A 20075-nucleotide genomic window follows, 5' to 3' on the forward strand; every position below is an offset into this window, starting at 1 on the left:
ATGAAGTGGCATTAAATAGGCAGTTAATTTTTCTTTATGTTTATTTTAAGCATGTGGAGTTCAGAAAACAGATGAAAGTTGACACACTCACCAGCACCTGGGAACCCCCTGAGGTAAGACTGTAGAACTATGCATGTTGGAAGATAGAACTTTGTGATCTGACTCAAAACTGATTAAACAGATTTCTGAACCTTGAACTTTGAATTTGAACTTTATAATAAAAGACTATAAAACTTACATTATCTATCTCTAATTATCTACTATAGTTTTTCAGAGGGGGGTGGGATTTAAATACCTGATTCTATATGTACCTTATGTAAAAGTTAATACTTGGAATGAAATTGAATACAATTAATGATGCAGGAAATCTAAGGCTTAAAGAACTGAGAACCTATTTTGTAATAGCTTGGTTTAACTGAGATTCACATGGTGTCATCACCTTTCAAGATTTTATAACTATTTCCACAAACTACAATAATTGGTATTATATATAAATTGTAGTTCTTAAATTCACTATTTCCATCCTTGAAACCTTGCATTTTAGAATCTAGAATAGCTGTGGCAACTGTATTTGTGTATCTAGATTTGAACCTTTTTTGAGGGCCAAATGCACAAACACATACTGTCCAAATTTCCTGGGAAGTCTTTCTCACTGAACTCTTGACACTGGACTTCACATGGAATCCATTGGCTGAGCAGAACTTTCTGTACTTTCCAAGTATTTGTACTGGAAGATCTGACACTGAAGGTGTTTTAGGTTAGACTCCCTTTTTTTTTATCAACAAGAGGAATAGTTAAGGGATTGAATAATGATTGAGGCAATTTAAATGTGTTTAATTATCATCTTAAATGAATGTAGGTAAATGAATGTGAGTTTTGCTTTTAGTGTCTCAATGATTTGAATTTTAAATATCTTTTTATTGTTTTATTAAATGGAGCAAAACATTATATTGCAAGCCTACTGTAAAATTTCTAGGATCCTCCTTGGCAATTCGGGCAGCACTACCATACTGAAAATGCTCTCATAAGTATTACTTGATTAGAAACAAAGTACTGTACCAATTTTTGAGGAAAGCAGTAAACTGACCAAATAATTAGTCCTTGAATTGGGAACAAAGTTGATGGAGCACTTTCATCAAAAGAAGCTAATGGTGGCTTGTGGCTTCAAAATGGAAAGATTCTGGCTCATTGGCATCCTTTTTTTTTTGAAAATTTTATTTTTATTTCCATCAATATGTACATATAAATTCTTCATCATATAACAATACAATATCATAAAAATGATATAAAATGATATAATTTTTTCTTTTTATCCCACTTCCCCAAAGAAAAAGAGAGAAAAAAGAGAAAAAACCTGAATTTATTTATCATTCACTATTCATATATTCCTAACATATTATTCTATCCTGTACCTATTAATCGGGAGGAGTGGGTGTTATGGACATTGTGGAGTTACTCTTACTGATGAAATCTATATATGGTTTACAAACCATATAAAAATTCTCAGGATGATTCCTTAAATTATAAGTAATCTTTTCCAATGGTATACAGTTTTGAATTTCCGTATGCCATCCATCCAACCTTATAAAATTATCTGACTTCCATGTTACTGCCATACATTCCCGTGCCACCACTATTGCTACACTCAAAAATTTTTGTTGATATTTGTCTAACTTCAATTTAGTATCAATGTCATATAAATCACCAAGCAAAAATATTCTGGGATCTTTTGGTATCTGTATCCTCATAATTTGTCCCAATAATATATTCAAATCTTCCCAAAATTGTCCCATTTTTTCACAAAACCAAACTGCATGTAATAAGGTTCCTGTTTCTTTGTTACATCTGAAACATTTGTCAAAACAATTTGAATTGAGTCCATGTAATTTATACAGTGTATAGTATAATTGGTGTAAAAAAAATTATATTGTACCATTTGATATCTAACATTAATTGCCACTCTCCTGGCACAATCTTGACCAGGCCTCATTATGACTTTGTATATTTAAATATTTTCCCCATTTTTTTTCTTTAAAGAGTTCATTTTTCTGCATTGTGTCTTGTAATTGTGTATACATATTAGTAATACATTTCTTAATAAATGTATGAATTATTAAATACTCAAATGGACTGTTCCGGAAGTCTAAAATTCACACCTAATTTCTTTTTAAAATATGATTTCAGCTGATAGTATGAAAAAATAGTTTTATTTGGTATATTGTATTTCTTTTTCATTTGTTCAAAAGACAAGAAAAAAGAACCTAAGAAACAATCTTTCATCCTCTTTATTCCGTTGTTGTGCCAGATATCGAAGAAAGGATTATTTAAAGTAAAAGGAATAAGTGGATTCTGCTTTAACAATATCTTAGCTATTTGGTAGTTCTTAATTCCGCTTTGTTTACGAATTCCATTCCATATCTTGAATAAATGTTTTAAAATTGGTACTTCTTTCAAAGGTTCACTTTTATTTAATTCTTGAAAAAACTTCATTGGTATAGAAATGGGTAATGACGGAAATAAATATTGCAACCTCGGAAAAATTTACCCTTTACCAATTAAAGTTATTGTTAAATCTTTCTGTCTCTTTAAATTTTCATTTTTTTTTGTAATGGTAGATAATTCATTTTAAATAAATTATTTAAATTCCTATCAATATAAATTCCTAAATATTTAATTGCTTCCTTTTGCCACTTAAACTTCATAACCTGCGTACTTACGGTATAGTCCCCATCATTCATAGGCATCACTTCAACTCTTTCCTACATTGACTTTATAACCTGATATCAAACCTTATTCTGCCAATAGTAAATTTATTTTCTTCAATTATATTTCTGATTTTGTAAGATATAATACATCATCTGCAAACAAGCTAATTTTCTCTATCTTCTATCGTAAAACCTTTAATCTCATCATCTCTTATGCCAATGGTTCTATAACCAATGCAAATGCAAATGGTCATCCTTGTCTAGATGACCTTTCTAATGGAAAAGGTTTAGATATTTGCCTATTCGTGACCACCTTTGCTTTTGGATGATTATACAAAGCTCTTATCCAATTTATAAAATCATTTGGAATTCCAAAACCATTCAATACTTTAAATAAAAAGTCCCATTCTAGTCTATCAAATGCTTTTTCCACATCTAAAGCCACTGCTGCTGCTGGTATTCTGGGCTACATTTAATGAACTTATAAATTTAACTATATTGTCCATAGATCTTCTATGTTTAATAAAGCCAATCTGATCTATATTAATTTAGGTAAATATTTAGTTAATCTGTTTGCTAATAATTTGGATACAACTTTATAATCTGTATTTAATAATGATATCGGTTGATAAAAGGATGACAATAAAGGATCTTTCCCTTTTTTGGAATAACTTATTAATGATGTTTTAAAAGATTCTGTTAAGTCATTAGAGTCAAAAGTCCCATGAAAACAGGAATTAACAACTCCTTAAATTCTTTATAAAATTCCAGAGAGAAACCATCCTCTCCCAGAGCCTTATTATTTGGCAAAGACATCAAAATATCATACTTCAACATTGGTAAAGGAATTGGATAATTTAATTTTTTCATCAACATTTAATTCAGGCAATGTAACTTGTGATAGATATTCATCTACTTTTTCCTCCTTTAAAGATTCGGACTGATATAATTGTTTATAAAAATTCCTAAAATCATCATTAATTTCTTGCATTTTATATGTAATTTGACCAGTTTCCCTTTTTATTGCTATTATTGTTCTTGATAATTGCTCCACTTTGAGTTGCCATGCTAAAACTTTATGGGCTCTATCGCCTAATTCATAATATTTTTGTCATATGCACAGTACATCTCTTTCTACTTTATAAGATTGTATTGCATTAAGTTTCAATTTTTAAAAATTCCAATAATCTTCATTTCTCTTCATTTTTATGAACATGCAATTCCTTTTCTAAATACAATTTATTGTTGTCTAATTGATTTACTTCTTTCATATATTCCTTCATATTTTAGATGTGTAACTTGTTATTTGTCCTCTTAAATAGGCCTTCATAGAGCCCCATATAATAAATTTATTTGCTACTGAGTGTTCATTAATTTCTAGAAAAAAGTTTCTGTTGTCTCATAAATTCACAAAAGTCCTTCCTCTTTAAAAATACTGTATTAAATCTCCATCTACAACCTACATTTTGTTCTTCTTCCAATGCAATTGACATCACTAAAGGTGAATGATCCGATAATATTCTTGCTTGATCTTCAATCTTCTGAACTCTAGCTTGTAATTGTGTAGAGACTAAAAACATATCAATATGCAAATACATCTTATGTCTAAAAGAATAAAAATCGTGCCTATCATTAAGATGAATTTTCCTCCATCAACAAATCTCATCTCATTCATTAAATCTATCACAATTTTAACTACTTTATTTTTAACAATATTTCTACCTGATCTATATAGTATTGAATCAAAAGTAATATTAATATCTCCACCCATTATTATTTTTCCCTGGGCACTTGATAATTGCATAAAAATATATTGTATAAATTTCCCATCATCCACATTTGGTGCATATATATTCATTAATGTCCAATATTCTGAATAAATATGACAATTATTACATATCTCCCTACTTTATCTATAGTTGTATGCAATATTTTAATTGGTATTTTATTTATTTATTAATATAGCTACTTCTCTGGCCTTGAAATTAAATGAAGAAGCCAATTCTGATCTAATCTAATCTCTTTTCAACTTCCCATGTTCTATTTCAGTCAAACGAGTTTCCTGCAAAAAAGCTTTTTCATATAATTTAACCATTTTTTTTGTTTTATTTGATTCTGAATTCCATTAATATTAATACAAATAAAATTCAATTTTCTTGCCATTAAGTACCAATATTAAATCTTCTGTCCATCGATCGTCCCTTTCCCACTCCTCTCACTCCCACTAAAATAACAGCTTATGTTACAATAATCTCAGTCAATCCAGGCATAAAATAAGAAAAGAAAAGATATAAATAAGAACTAGAGAAGAACCCCCCCCCCCCGAGGGGCACATGATGCTGTTACGTTTCTATTCCCTTGATCTATTCGGGATGTGATCCAAATCACATTCATGCACATAACTTCGCAGTGGTTAGGCTCATGGTCCCCACTAACTCACTCTATACCAAACAATCCCTTATTCTATTTTTATCATAGAATCCTAATTCTCTCATAGATCTTTTAAAATATATATATATAGATCACTTAGAGGTTAAACCCTCCTCCCCATTTAAACTCTCTCAAAATATTACTTTTTTCCCCCAGTTACAGCAAAACTTTTTCCATCTGATAATACATTCAAGTATCAGCATCCACTTGTCTTGCTTTTTCACGCAATGAATCTGCAAACACCTTTGTCTCATTAGGTTCCGTAAAAAACCTATTTCTCCCTTCTGGAACAAAGACCTTCAAAACTGCTGGGTACCTTAAGACTAAGGCATAACCTTTGTTTCATAACACATTTTTAACTGCATTGAATTCTTTCCTCTTTTTCAACAACTCAAAACTTGATTCAGGATTTTTAAAAAATCTTATTCCCATTATAAATCATGGGTGACTGTCGTTCTTCTTCTTGCTTCACCGCCAGCTTTAAATTCTTCTCTCGTACTTCATATCGAAGAAATCTGACTAGTATAGGAGTGGCTTCTGGTCCGGCTGTGGCTTTGGTCTCTATACGCTCTCTCAATTTCAATGTCTCCTTGAAATTCAGTCACTCCCAAAGATTGTGGAATCCAATGCTGTAAAAACTTTTTAATTTCTTGCCTTCATCACCTTCTTTGTCCAATAACCTTTATGTTGTTTCTTCTGCTGAATTTCTCTAAAATGTCTATTTTCTGCATTAACTGATCGTTTGTTGCAGCTGCTTCTGCCACTTTCATTTGCTCCTTAATGCCATGAATTTCAAATTCATTACCTTTAATTTCTCATCCATAACTTCAAATCTTTTATCCACCTGCTGCATCATTTTCTCAACTTTCTCCGTAGTTTTCAGCTACAATCTCCCCATATCTTTATTTCTATCTTGTTGGAAAGGTTCCATGTATTTTTTCATTTCTGCTGCAGGAATAAATGATTCTTTAAATTTTCTCCAGCTGTTTGGCCTTGGGACTTTGAGTAAATAAAGACTCCTGTTCTTCCTGTTCCTCTTCTTGCTTGCTGGAGGTGGAAGTCTGCTTGATTTTTTAAAAAGTTGCCCTTTTTTTGTGCTCTGTGCCCGAGTCGGGCAGCAATTGTCTGGAGAGACGCTGTACTACAGATTCCAAGGTCTCCACTGGCATCCATTAAATGAAAAAAAAATGATATCTCTAGCAAAAAGACAAAGGCTTTTGATAGAGTTCCTTCTGAATGGTTACTATTTGTAATTAATACAATGAGTATTATAAAGAAGAAATGAATATTATAACAAAGAAATGAAGATTGTTAGGAATCATTCAAAAGGAAAGTAGTGTTTAGAGAAGTGATGTTGAGTTGAGAGAATGAATCCACTGAACTATTCCTGGATTCAGTGTTATGGTTGCTACAGTTTCCGGTATGAATTAATGATCACAAATTGGTATTTAGGAAAACAACTGAGAAATTATAGGAAACAGTGGATAGACTTATGGCAGGGAAAATTCAAAACTGGCCAATGTATTATTTAGTGCATTGGGAGGTAAAAAGGATGTACTCTGAGTAACTAGGCAGGAATTTGAATGAAACCATATGTAATAATATATTCACCCCTTGCAACAGTGACTGGTCAAAGAGTAAGTCATGTTTAATTTGCATAGTAACTACTTTAAATCTGATTACTGAGATGTCTTTTGACTGATACTTCGTATCAAAGGACTGAGTTACAAAATGTAACTTTCTAGTTTTATAGGGAAGGGAGTAAGAACAAAAATGTGTGGAAAGTTAAAATAGACATTATTAATCTTAAGTATGATCTCGTAACAAGAGGCTATGGATTCTAAACCAGTAAGAGACAAATTCATGACTTCATCATATGAAGTCATGGATTTCCAGGACTGTGGAAATGAAAACATTCTGGCATCATTAATGGATTAAAGGGGGAAAAGAACTTCAAATGGTTATGGAAGAGTTAGCTAGACGTTTGAAAGGGCCTCCTAATTTATACATATTTTGTAATCCTGTTGATTTTTTTTTAAGCGTAACACTTCACAGGTGTGAACATTTTAATAACTAGAAGGCTCCCAAGAAAAAAAAAATTGATAGCCATTGATTAGGGTTAGTTTTTTTTTGAAAAAAGAAAGAAGTTAGAGATGTACACCTTTTTATGAGCCAGTGGTAAACTGCCTTTTTCTGGGAGATCTTGGGACAAGCAGAAAAATATTGGAAATGTTGTGTACTATTTCAAAAGAATGCTGATTGTGGAATATTGTTTATCAGGTTATCACTCGTTATTTTGCTGGAGGAATGTGTGGCTATGACAAAGAAGGCAGCCCTATATGGTATGATGTGATTGGCCCTTTGGATCCAAAAGGTTTGATGCATTCAGCTTCAAAACAGGATTTTTTAAAAACAAAAATCCGAGACTGTGAACTGCTGCGAGAAGAATGTATTAAACAATCTAAAAAGGTAAAGAATTCACAAATGTTAAAATGGGAGGCATCTGCACAGCACTACAGAATCATGAATCTGTGGCGGCTACCACTAGGCAGGCGAACCGGCCCCGCTTGTAATCCACGTGGCGGGGCAGCCGGCCAAAATGGCGCCGTCGGGGGTTTCCCCTTCTTCTCAGCACAGAAGACCGCGCTGGGAGACCATGTGACACCCGGGTGACGTCAGCGCTCCCCAGTGTGGTTCTCAGCCAGGTCCGGTCTGGGAGTACAAGTCCAGCCCAGCAGCCTGCAATAAATCAGATCTGCTCACTGAATTCAACCCCTCTGGTTGTGCGTTCTTTCAGTAGCATTGTAGCTGCCGCTACAATTGGTGACCCCAACTGGTTCAAATGTCTTTGAACCCATCATGAGCGAACCTGGGATCAGTGCTATAGCCATCAAGCTGCCTGAATTCTTGGTTCAGGAGCCGGAGACATGGTTCGGCCACGCGAAGGCTCAGTTTCACCTCCACCAGATTTCATCCGACATGACCAAATTCTACCATGTGGTCACCGCCCTGGACCAGGCCACCGCCAAACGCATGCTGCACCTCATTCAGCACCCACCCGCTGAAGACAAATATGAGACCATCAAATGCATGCTAACTGGATCACTCGGGCTATCCAGGTGCCACTCGGATGCTGCACCTCGACGCCCTGGGGGACAGGTCCCCAATAGAACTGATGGACGAGATGCTTGCGCTTATGGGTGATCACACCAACTGCCCACCCTTCGAGCACATTTACCTCGACCATCTGCCTGAGGACATCCGACGTTGGCCTCACCATCAACCCAACCAAATGCCAATTTGGGAAAGAGTCCATGCATTTCCTGGGCCATACCATCACGGCCGAGGGAGCCACACCCGCCACTACGAAGGTCGCCGCTATCATGGAGTTCTCACGTCCAGACAATCTCAAGGGGCTGCAGGAGTTCACGGGTATGGTCAACTTCTACAACCGATTCATCCCGGGAGCTGCACTCATCATGCAGCCACTATTCGCCCTCATCGCACCCAAGCACAAAACGCACACCTGGACCCCAGAGGCCTGCAGAGCATTGAAGGCCATCAAGGATGCCCTCGCGAAGGCTACCATGCTCACCCACACACCGACCTGCATAAGCCGCTCTCCGTCGATGCCTCTGCCACAGCCGTTGGCACCATCCTGGAGCAGCAGGTTAACAATGGAAGCCATTGGCATTCTTCAGCCGGCTTCACCCACTAGAGCGCAAGTATAGCGTTTTTGACCTGGTGATGCAGCATTTCCTCTATTTCTTGGAGGGGAGACTTTTACCATCTTCACTGACCACAAACCCCTCACCTAGGCACTTGTGATGGCAAAGGACCCCTGGTCGACCCGCCAGCAGCATCACCTCTCCTTCGTGTTGGAGTTTACCACCGACATTCAGCACAAGGCGGGGCAGGACAACGTGGTTGCCGATGCACTCTCGTGACTGACCATCTGCATGCTGACGCCCGGCCTCGACTTCGACCAGCTCGCCCGGGACCAGAAGTCCGACGAGGAGACGTGACCCTTCAGGACTGTCATCACGGGCCTGCTGTTCCGAGACCTCCCGACTCCGAGCGGCGGAAGCCTGTCCTGTGCGATGTCTCCATGTGCACCCCGTGACCAGTGGTTTCCCCAGCAGTGGCACAGGTATGTCTTCCATCACATCCACAACCTTTCGTACCCATCCATCAGGTCCACGGACCGGATGGTGGCAGAGCGGTTCATCTGGCATGGACCGCGGAAGCAGATCGCAGCCTGGGCCAGAATATGCACCCATTGCCAAATGTCCAAGGTACACAGGCGCATCAGGGCGCCTGTGCAAGAGTTCGAGCACGTCCAGGAACGGTTCAGCCACATTCACGTGGACATAGTCGGGCTGTTTCCTGGGGCAACCATTACCTGTTCATGGTGGTGGACTGCACCACTCGTTAGCCCGAGGTGAACCTGATGCTGAACGCCTCCACGGTCTCCTGTTCCCGAGCGCTGTTGCATGGTTTGGTGGCCCGGTTTGGCATTCCAAATCACTTCACCAGCGATCAGTGTGCCAAGTTCACCTCTGTGCTCTGGGCACAGCTCGCCAACAGGTTGGGGATCGAGCTACACCACACTACGGCCTATCACTTGCAGGCCAATGGGCTGGTCGAGCATCTGCACCACCACCTTAAGTCGGCACTTATGGCCCGCCTCACTAGTCCTGACTGGGTGGACGATCTGCCTTGGATGCTCCTGGGCATCTGCTCCATGCCCAAGGAGGATCTGCAGGCGTCATCAGCTGAGCTTGTCTATGGCGCACTGCTGACACTTCCTGGTGAGTTCATCAACACGCCTCACAAGCCCCAACGGTCGCCGCACAAGCTGCTTCTCCACCTCTGGGCCCGCTTGGACTCCTTCACACCCCCACTGCCACCCAGTCATGGCACACGGCCATCTCACATCCCTAGCAAGCTGCTTTCCGCAGAGTACGTTTTTATTCGGCAGGGCCCACCCGTGGCACCTCTGCAGAGACATTACGAGGGGCCGAACAAGTTTGTCCAATGTTCGGGGTCTACGTTCACGCTGGACATCGGCGGCAGGAAGTGTTTACTGTGGACAGGCTGAAGCTAGCGCACCTCGACCCCACTGAACCAGTGATAGTGGCCCAGCCCAAGAAGCGAGGCCGCCCAGCTAAAAAGGACATTGGCGCTGGTTTTGGGGGGGGTATGTGTGGCAGCACACCACTAGGCAGGCGGACCAGCCCTGCTTGTAATCCACGCGGTGGGGAAGCCGGCCAAAATGGCGCCGTCGGGGGTTTCCCCTTCTCAGCACAGGGCTCAGAAGCTTGCACTGGGAGACCACTTGACGCCCGAGTGACATCAGCGCCCCCAGCGCGGTTCTCAGCCAGGTCTGGGCTGGGAGTATAAATCCAGCCCAGCAGCCTGCAATAAATCAGTTCTGCTCACTGAGCTCAACCCGTCTGGTTGTGTATTCTTTCAGTAGCTGCCACTACATATCTGGGTTTGGAATTTGAAGTATAACTTGGAATTTTGGAGTTCCATGAGGTTAAAAGTTGAATCATATTGAATTAACATTCCAGATATCATATTTTAATTTGACAGTTCTTTTAAAGTACTGCAATGAAAGGTAACATTTTAAATTTTTAGTTATCTAATATTCTCATTATTCAGTGTGGAGGTTGGCATGATCGTACCAGTGTTGAGGATTTTAAGATTAAATAATTTAATTTGGTCTACTTTTTTTGAGTGAAGGAGTTTTAACGTAAAGAACAAAATTATCATATAAAAGATGATGAAAATCTGGAATTCTCATACCCAAAAAACTTTGAAGCAGCGTCAGTTGAAAGTTCAAAACTGATTTAATTGGGCAAGCATATTAAGAGTTACAGAACTTAAGGCTGGTAAAAGATATTAAAAATACAAATAAACCATGATACAACCGACTATTCTCAATAACTTGTCAATTATAATTTTTATACATGGTGTCAATGCCACTTTGCATTTGCTTCCCTGTAAAATGGAAAGAATGCAAGTGGTCTGCAGTTTAGCCTTTAAAGTCATCATTAGGGCCCTTTCAAACTGCCGTGTAAAATGGGGTTAACTGGATAATTTGCACAATTAGCGCTCCAGTTTGAAAGGGTCCAACTGGGTTCCTGATCTACCTCAGAGATAGTCAGGGAACCGAGTTAAACTTATCTAGGTCTCGTCCCCAGCCAATTTGTAAAGGAAAATGGCCAACCCGCTTATTCCGGTGATGTCAGTGCTTGTGTGCGTGTATCACCAGTCAGCCAGCATCTGAACATCCTGCAGTACTTCCGGTGAGTGCCAGGTCGGCAATTTACTGGGTCGATTTCCCCCTGTAATTTGAAAGTGCTTCCAGCATCTTTGCCCCAGTAATCGCACGTGGATCCAAGAAGGGCTACCCAGGTGCTGCAATTTGAAAGGGGCTATTGTGGTCTATCAGTCATGAGTCAAGAAAAATAGAAGAGGAAATATTGCACAATTCTCAAAAGTCCTGGAGAAACTCAGCAGGTCATGCAGCTTCCATAGGAAGTAAAGGGTAACCAACCTTCCCGGCCTGAGTCCATCATCAAGGTAATGAGGGAAAAGCAGGTCAGCTTCTAAATCAAAAGGTGAGGGAGGAAGGGGCAGGGGGAAGAGTACAGGCTAACAGTCAAGAGGTCGTTGGTGGATATGGGTGGGAGGGTTGAAGAGAAAAAGCTGAGAAGTGATGGGGTAGTTTTCTGAATGGAGAGTGAAGGAAGTGGGGAGCTGGAGGAAAGGAGCCAGGGATAGGGAAAGAGAGAGAGAGAGGGGGGGGAGGAGCTTAATGGAAATTGGAGAAGTCAATGTTCATGACGTCTGGTTGGAGAGTGGCCAGATGGAATTTTAGGTGTTGTTCCTGCAATTTGTGGGTAGCCTGGGTTTGGCAATGTGTGAGGCAATGGATAAACATGTCAGTGTGAGAATGGAAATATTGTTTTATTTTTGCGATATAATCAAATTAGTTTTAATTTATCTTCCCAAATTTAATAATGGGGTATGATGAAGATGGGGAAGGTGGTATTGGAGGAAGAATTGCTTACATCAACTATTTAATTTCATGTGTGCCTGTATAGTTGTTAGCACAGTCAGTATGGGCTGGCCCTCTCCCTGCACCTGTGACACCTCCCCTTGGAAATCCCCATAAAGGCTGTGACACCCAAACTCCTCCCTCAGTTCCTGCCTTGGAACCGGGCCAGCAGCATGCAGGATGTGTTGCTGTCTTAAGGTGATTAAAGCCTATTAATCACAACTCTCTGTCTAATGATCTTTATTTCTCACTTTAATAAATCCAGCAAGCTGCAAAATCTTTTGCAATTCCAGACACATCCTACCTATCATTGGAGAAGCTATATAGGCTTTTATCTCATGAGTAAAATCGATAAATGGCAGTTTCTGCTTCATTATTCTAAATAAGCCTAAGAAAGATCATTAGTTTAATCAAAGTCACAGCATGGTGTTGTGTTGTAAAAGTCTGGTGCATTGCTCCAAAGGCAGGCATCTCTGATCCATTGCACTTGCAGAATTATTTTCATTATCATTATGACTTTGTTCACTTTTCTTGGACAGGCCCTCTTATAATTTCTCCTCAAGAGAAACTACACAGTTTCTCCGTAGACCCCAAACAGTAACAAGACATAAAATTAGGAGATGGGCATAAGTCAAACTTTACTCTTTTCTTGGATATTTGTTCTTGCACATGTTGCTGGGGATTATTTACCCTTAATTTTAACGAAGATTAGAAATTAAAATTTAAAAACTGAAGAATGAACTTCTGTGTCTGTGTGTTTCATCTTGAGTTAAGTACAGTTTGGTAAATATAAATATAGTTTATATTGTCAAATTAAATCTTCATTTTCTATTATCATTATAATTGAGAATGACCTACTTTTTGGGTATGTTTAGCATTGTGTCTGGGATATACAGTAATTAATCTATTTTAGCAACATGACAAATTTGTTCTTCATCTACATGAAATCTGGAGTTATAAACTGTTGTTGTTCGAGATCTGGGAGAAAGATTATTCATCGACTTGTTGGGACTAATGAAAAACAACATGGTTAACATGTTAGCTTCCCAGCTTGATATTGATTCTGGGTTTTGTTTGTCTTGCAGTATGGGAAACAGATTGAAACAATCTCAATGATCTATGACTGTGAGAATCTAGGAATGAAGCATTTATGGAAACCTTCAGTTGAACTGTATGGAGAGGCAAGGCATCTTATATTTCATGGTTACAAGATGTATACAGAAAAATAATATTGGATAATGTTTACATGATACTAATCCAAGATCTTGGGTAGCTTATTATAGAAAACAATGACATGTTCACTGCAGTAATCGAGTCGACATTTCTGGTAATTATTTTGAGATATGTGATCATGGTACCAATTGAGCAGAGGAGGTGAAATAATGTGTTCGACAGTACGTATCCAATTATCTGAAAACCAATTAACTGAAAATCTCAGTTATCTGAAAAAAATTTTGGAGGCGACATGACTTCAGGTTTTTAGAAAAATGATCTTTTCTTAAATGTATGCATTTATTTTATAAGCAGAGATCATGTTTTTTGGTAAAAATTAAACATTATTTCATGCTTGAGAAACCTGTTTTTTTGTTGTTGTTTAACCACCTTTAAAGTATTCTGCTGATACTACTGGACTACTAAAAGCCATTTCTCGGTTATCCGAAAAATCCGGTTAACCAAAAAATGTCCGGTCCCAAGCTTCTCAAATGTATTGTATTGGCTTGCATATAATTTGTCACCTGATTCCAGAGATTGGAATATTATTGCCTAATAATTTCAGTGTCATCTGTAACAACTTTATTCTATACTGCCGTGTCTTTTAGTATGTATAGGAGGCTACTTGTTGATCCATCTCTGTTGTATATTGCAGTAGATTTTTTTAAAAAGCTGAGAGTATAATAGGAAAATAAATATTTATAGATAAATTTTGAAGTCTGTTGTCAAATATGAGGCAATAATGAACAGACTGACCGTACAACCACCCAAACAGAGTATGAAGCTAAGGTTTTCTCATAACTGTTGTTATTTACCAGGTACTTACCATGTTTGAGGATAATTACCCTGAGGGTTTAAAGACACTATTTGTTATCAAAGGTAAGCCACTTTGGTTGACCACATTCTCAAATGCTTGCAATTTCTCTGAATTTGTTATCTGTTTATGGTCTAGATTTCTTCTTGGCCTCTGTCGATTGTGATCGACCAAGGGCATTGAGCCTTTAGTTTGGCAGTGTTGACTATGGCTATGGAACGGCAGGCTCTGCTACATTTGCTGAAAATATAATGCAAAGTTGAATTGTTGTCCGCTGTGCTCTTCGCTTAGCTCTCCGCTCCTCAAACAGACTCATGATCACTCTCTAGCCTTTCTCTAGGTGTTGATGAAGAATACCTCACCATTTGTTGCGGTCATCTGCTCTATCCTCCCAGCACTCTGTTGATTTTTAAGGCTTTCATATTGGACTTGCAGAGGTCCTTGAAGCAAAGCTGGGGTCTACCAATGTTCCTCTTGCCTATTGCTAGTTAAATTAGAGTGAAATAATCTAAGTGAAGAATGAGTATCTAAGATTTCCCATGTACTTGCAGAGACATTAAATGGCTGCTGCTTAATGGACCAGTGACCATTTTGATTGTGACTCCCCACCACTAAATGTTTCCTACATGACCCAAAGTATTTATATTCTACCTCGTGTGGCATACAAGAAGGCTTTATAATCAAATAATTTGCATGGTTAGGTCTGCAGCAGGGTCAGGAACATGGTTAAGATGAGAGTTGTCAGCCAGCAATCGATGATGCTTGTGGGTCTGCGATAGTCAGTCATTAGGGGGTGGGGGTGATTGAAAAGTGCAGTATTAAGTTCAGACCAGAATCATCTGCTGGGATGGGGTGCAAGCTGATGTTGTAAGGGACAAATGGTGATGAGTCTAAAGGAGATTTGGCAGTAAAGGAAACCCACCGGAGTCAGGTTCATAGTGCTGGATGGAAGTCCACTTAACCAGGCCTTGATGCATTAGAAGTCTGCTTTTGCTGGAGTGGCCTATCACACATGACTGAAAATCCTTGAGTTGGCTCTTAGACATGTGTGTGTGTATTTTTATATATGTACACTCTCTCTCTCTCTCTCTCTCTCTCTCTCTCTCTCTCTCTCTCTCTCTCTCTCTCAATTTATCCAACTCCACTACATCTGTTCCCAAGATGAGGTTCCAGTCCAGATCTTCTGAAATGTCTGCCTTTTTCCACAAATGTGACTTCCCTTCCACCACCATCAAGTCAGCCCTCACTCGCATTTCCTGCTTATCTTCCCTGGCCCCTCTGCCCTCAGATGCAACAAGCACAGAATCCCCCTTGTCCTCACCTACCACTCCAACAGCCTCTGCTTTCAACACATTATCTTCCAGAATTTCCAGCACTTACAACAGGATTCCATGACCAGACACATCTTTCCATCTCCTTCCCTCTCTGCCTTGTGTTGGGACCACTCCCTCGTGCACTCATCCTTCATCCCTCCCCACCAATCACCCCCATCCCCGGCACCTTCCCCTTTGGTCACAGAAGGTGCCACACTTGCACCCACACCTCCTCCTCCCTCACCAGCCCCAAACAGGTTTTTCAAGTGAAGCAATACTTCACTTGCGAATCCGCAGGATTGATTTACTGCATCCTGTGCTCCCTTTCTGGCCTTTACGTTGGAGACACTGGGCAAAGACTGGGAGATCACTTTGCTGAGCACCTCCACTCCATCCCACCGGTGACAGAGGCCTCCCAGTAGCCACCCATTTCAGTTCTGTGTCACACTCCCATACTCGCATGCCTGTCCATGGCCACATGCACTATCCCACCAAGACCACCTGTGAATTGAAGGAACAGCACCTGATTTTTCCATTTGGGCACTCTCCAGTTAGATGGAAAAGTTAACATCAACTTTTCTGGTTTCTGCTAACCTGCTCTCCTCTTTCCCACCCCCCTCCCTTCTCTTCCCCCTTCCAGCTCTCCTATCCCCCTTCCTTCTCTATTCACCCAGCCATCTCTTATCCCCTTGTTTGATGCTGTCCCCTCCCTCCTCTTGTCTTTGTGACATTGCCTCCCCCCTCCACTCTTATTCGGATGCCTGCTAACATTTTTTCATACTGTGATAAAGGGCACAAGCTTGAAAAGTTGGTTATGTATTTTTACCTTTGCTATATAAAGAACCCTGTTTGACCTGAGTTTCTCCAGCTTTGTGTTTTCACTTCATCCACGGTGTCTACAAATTTTCGAGTTTTATTTTTACCTTTTACTCCTGAGGAGTGTTTCTGATCTATCAGACATAAGTTGGGGTATTTTTCTTCATTATGATAGGAATTCATCTGTCATCAGCAGTGCGGGTCTTCTTTGTAATTGTAGTAAACTACTGTGATTGGTTACTGCTGGCTGGACAATAAAAGCCTATCAGTTTCAGTACCTCGGTCTTTTGTGGTCATTGATGGTGCATCACTGAACTCACTAGTACGTCTTTCTTCTTAATGAAATTCCAAACTGTTGATTTTGGTAATCCTAAAGTTTGGTCGATGTCTCTTACTGTTTTATTCTTGTTTTTCAGCCTCATAATGGCTTCTTTGACTTTCATTGGTACAATGCTGGTCCTCATGTTGAAAATTCAGAGGGGATCGCACCTTTGTGATAACAGCTCCCAAACTGTGGAACAATATTCTTATTCTTATTCTTATCAGCTCTTCCTTTAACTCTTTTAAATCCAGGCTGAGGATGTATTTCTAAAGTGTTTTGAAGTGATTGTTGATTGTTACCATGTTGTATGTACAATTCTAAACCTCTCGTACCGATTTTATACTGCACTTTAAATAGATGTAATTTATGATCTGTACAGCACTTTGATCAATGTGAATTGCTTCAAATGTGCTGCATAATATATATCTATATCTATATCTAGATATAGATATAGATCTAGATATATATAAAAAACTAAGCTAAACTAAAAATGGCAACTACAGACTCCAAAGGTGATCAAAAGTTTAGAAGCTAGCCTAGCTCTCTTATACCTGCATCAATGAAGCAATTAAACATTCCTGAGTTCTCATAAACACCGGTGAAGCTAAATGTTCCAAACATTATGGTGTCCTGAAATGAGGGGGCTATGTATAAAAAATGCTGTAATTTCTACATGTTCAAACCAAAGGTATACAAATAACATTGAATAAAATCTGGAATGTGCACTTTAATTACATGTGAATTGTTTGATTACAAAGTTAAAATTGTGGAACACAGGGGCAAATAAAGGAAAAAAAAGTGTGTGTATGTGTGTGTGTTTATACAATTTATTTCCTTTATTTGCAGATATAAGAGAGCTAAGCTTTGATCACCTTTGGGATCTGTAGTTGCCATTTTTCAACATGAGGACCAGAGTTGTGCCAATGAAAGCCAAAGAAGCCCTTATGAGGGTTAAAAACAAGTATAAAACTGTAAGAGACATTGCCCAAACATTAGGATTACCAAAATCAACTCTTTGGAACATCATTAAGAGGAAAGAGCATACTGGTGAGCTCGGTAATTGCAAAGGGACTAGTATTTCAAGGAAGACTTCCACTACTGATGACAGAAGAATTCTCATCACAATGAAGAAAAATCTCCAAACATATGTCTGACAGATTAGAAACACACTTCAAGAGGCAATGACTACTCAATGACTAGTGTCTGCAGAAGACTTCATGAACAAAACACTACCCTGAAAGATGCAATCATAGCAAGGTGGAATGCTTTAGATCAGGGGTGGCATATAGCATGGTAACAAGCCATTTTGGCCCACAGGTCTGTGCTGCCCAATTATCCCCCAGTATGTACTTGTGGGCCAGAATGGCCTGTTACTGTGCTGTATGTCTAAATTAAAAGATGGGCCACCCCTGCTTTAGGTCTTGGGCAGTTTCTTTATGCCTCCACACTTAGCCTTTCCCATCACTCTGATACGGGTTACCTTGGTCTCATCCATCCACAAGACCGTTTTCCAGAATTCTGGAGGCTACTTCTTGGCAAACTGTAATTGACCATCCTTTCTGTGGCTAACTAGTGGTTTGTGTCTTGCAGTGTCGCCTCTGTATTTCTGTTCATGAAGTCATCTACTTCATTGCTGATTAAAGTCAAAATAGTTTGCAACAAAAATAAATTGAAGGCATTTACATTCCAATGCACCAGATTCCTTTGGCTTTCCAGGAAAATAGAGATTGTGAGTTGAGCATTGTTGTCCAAGAAGACTTCATCAAATCCTCTATTTTATTAATGGTATAGATAACTGGTGGAAAGAATTGATGCATTGGATTGTGAGAAATTAATGTGTAGGACAATGGATGAGGTGGCAATAATTTCCCACAATCCACTACCAAGTTATTAATGTGTAGTGATCATCTTCCTGAAGTCCACGATCATCACATTGAGACCTTGTTATTCTCTCACCATTTCACGAGATTTTCCAACCTTTCTCTGTAGTGCAACTCAGTGTTGTTGCTAATGCATATTTATTATTCATACTAGATGAACTATTGCAATTCTTTGAATTATTCTTCTATGGGACAGCACATTTGTGACAGTGATCTGAAATCCGAGAGCATTGGATTAAGGACAGAAAAATAAACTTTTTGGAGTACTCCTGTCTTTCATAGCGTCATACAGTACAGAAAAAAGCCCTCAGCTTATCATGCCCATCAAGTGCATTCACATTAATCCAATTTACCAGCACTTGATCAGTAGCCTTCTCTGCCGTGGTGAATTAGGTACATATTAAACCAGTGGTTCTCAACCTTTTTCTTTCCACTCACATACCAATAAGTAATCCCTGTTTCATCTTGTATTCATATGTGTGAGTTCTTAGACAACACATGGATGAAGGGAAAGGTTCTTTACTTTAAAGTTGTTGTAAGCAGTACCATGAGGCTGCAGGTCTCCATTACAGATAATATACTGTATGTCAGCCCCCTGCAGTAAGACATTGCTAGTTGCCTTGCAACCAGGATCATTATCATTACATCTCCCTTAAAACAAAAGTAGCTACTTTTAACTAACATGTTTTCTTTGCATAACTCTGCAGCTTTAACTTTAACACCAGGAACTTACATTTTCATTATTATCAACATTTTTAACATTTTTAAAACTTATTTTGTGTGTTCACATTCACATACACTAAAACTTGAAAAGCAAATAAAATAGCACTACTTAATTCTATAACAGGAGTCTTTAAATTTGTTCAATGAGTCTCTTAGGAGGATTCACATGTCTTGACGATCTCCTGATTCATTGACTTTGGATCTGAGTTGTTGCTTCAGACAATGTCTTCTCAGACGTGCATTCAGGTTGTTCAACAGTATCTGTCTTTCCATCTACTGTTGCTGGTTCCATTTGAAGATCTCAATGATTTTTTCGCAGAACAGCACCCTCATCTATCTGAATGGTGTATGATCTTGGTTGGACTTCACTAAGGACAGTTCCCTTCTGAATCCATAAATTTGTTTCGTCTTTTAGCCTTAATTGTTCACCAGTGTAGAGCTCTGGTAGGCTTTTTGTTCCTCTGCCAAAAGTAATACTTTTGATTTTCTTTCTGTTGTTCTTTGAACTTCCTCACTTTCTCCCCCCTCTTTTGTTTTAGGAGGTTCTCCTGAATGGGTAGGTTTGATCTTAGACTACGTTCCATAAGGAGTTGTGCTGGTGACATACCACACTCAAGTGTTGTTGTGCGGTATACTAGCATGCTCTGGTAGAAGACCGTTCCACTGTCTTTTTCCTTGTTCATCAGTCGTTTCAATGTCTGTACCAATTTTTTCCACAAGACCATTGGACTATGGAAAATGAGGATGTGATGTGGTGTGTTCAAAGTCCCACTCTTTGGCAAACTGTTGGA

General features: G+C 39.1%; 1 protein-coding gene across 4 annotated transcripts in view; it reads left to right on the plus strand.

Moving 5' to 3' along the window:
• LOC138761387 (SEC14-like protein 2) overlaps positions 1–20075 on the plus strand; it is a 106697-nt gene that overhangs the window by 50482 nt on the left and 36140 nt on the right. For 3 of the 4 annotated variants that reach the window (XM_069933404.1, XM_069933403.1, XM_069933406.1), the window contains 4 exons: positions 51–113; positions 7416–7604; positions 13290–13385; positions 14235–14295. In XM_069933404.1, the coding sequence (XP_069789505.1) occupies positions 51–113; positions 7416–7604; positions 13290–13385; positions 14235–14295 (409 nt within the window). The remainder of the gene's footprint in view (positions 1–50; positions 114–7415; positions 7605–13289; positions 13386–14234; positions 14296–20075) is intronic. The other variant, XM_069933405.1, reaches the window with a different exon arrangement.

The sequence above is a fragment of the Narcine bancroftii genome, chromosome 4 (genome assembly GCF_036971445.1).
Source record: "Narcine bancroftii isolate sNarBan1 chromosome 4, sNarBan1.hap1, whole genome shotgun sequence".
Taxonomy (NCBI): domain Eukaryota; kingdom Metazoa; phylum Chordata; class Chondrichthyes; order Torpediniformes; family Narcinidae; genus Narcine; species Narcine bancroftii.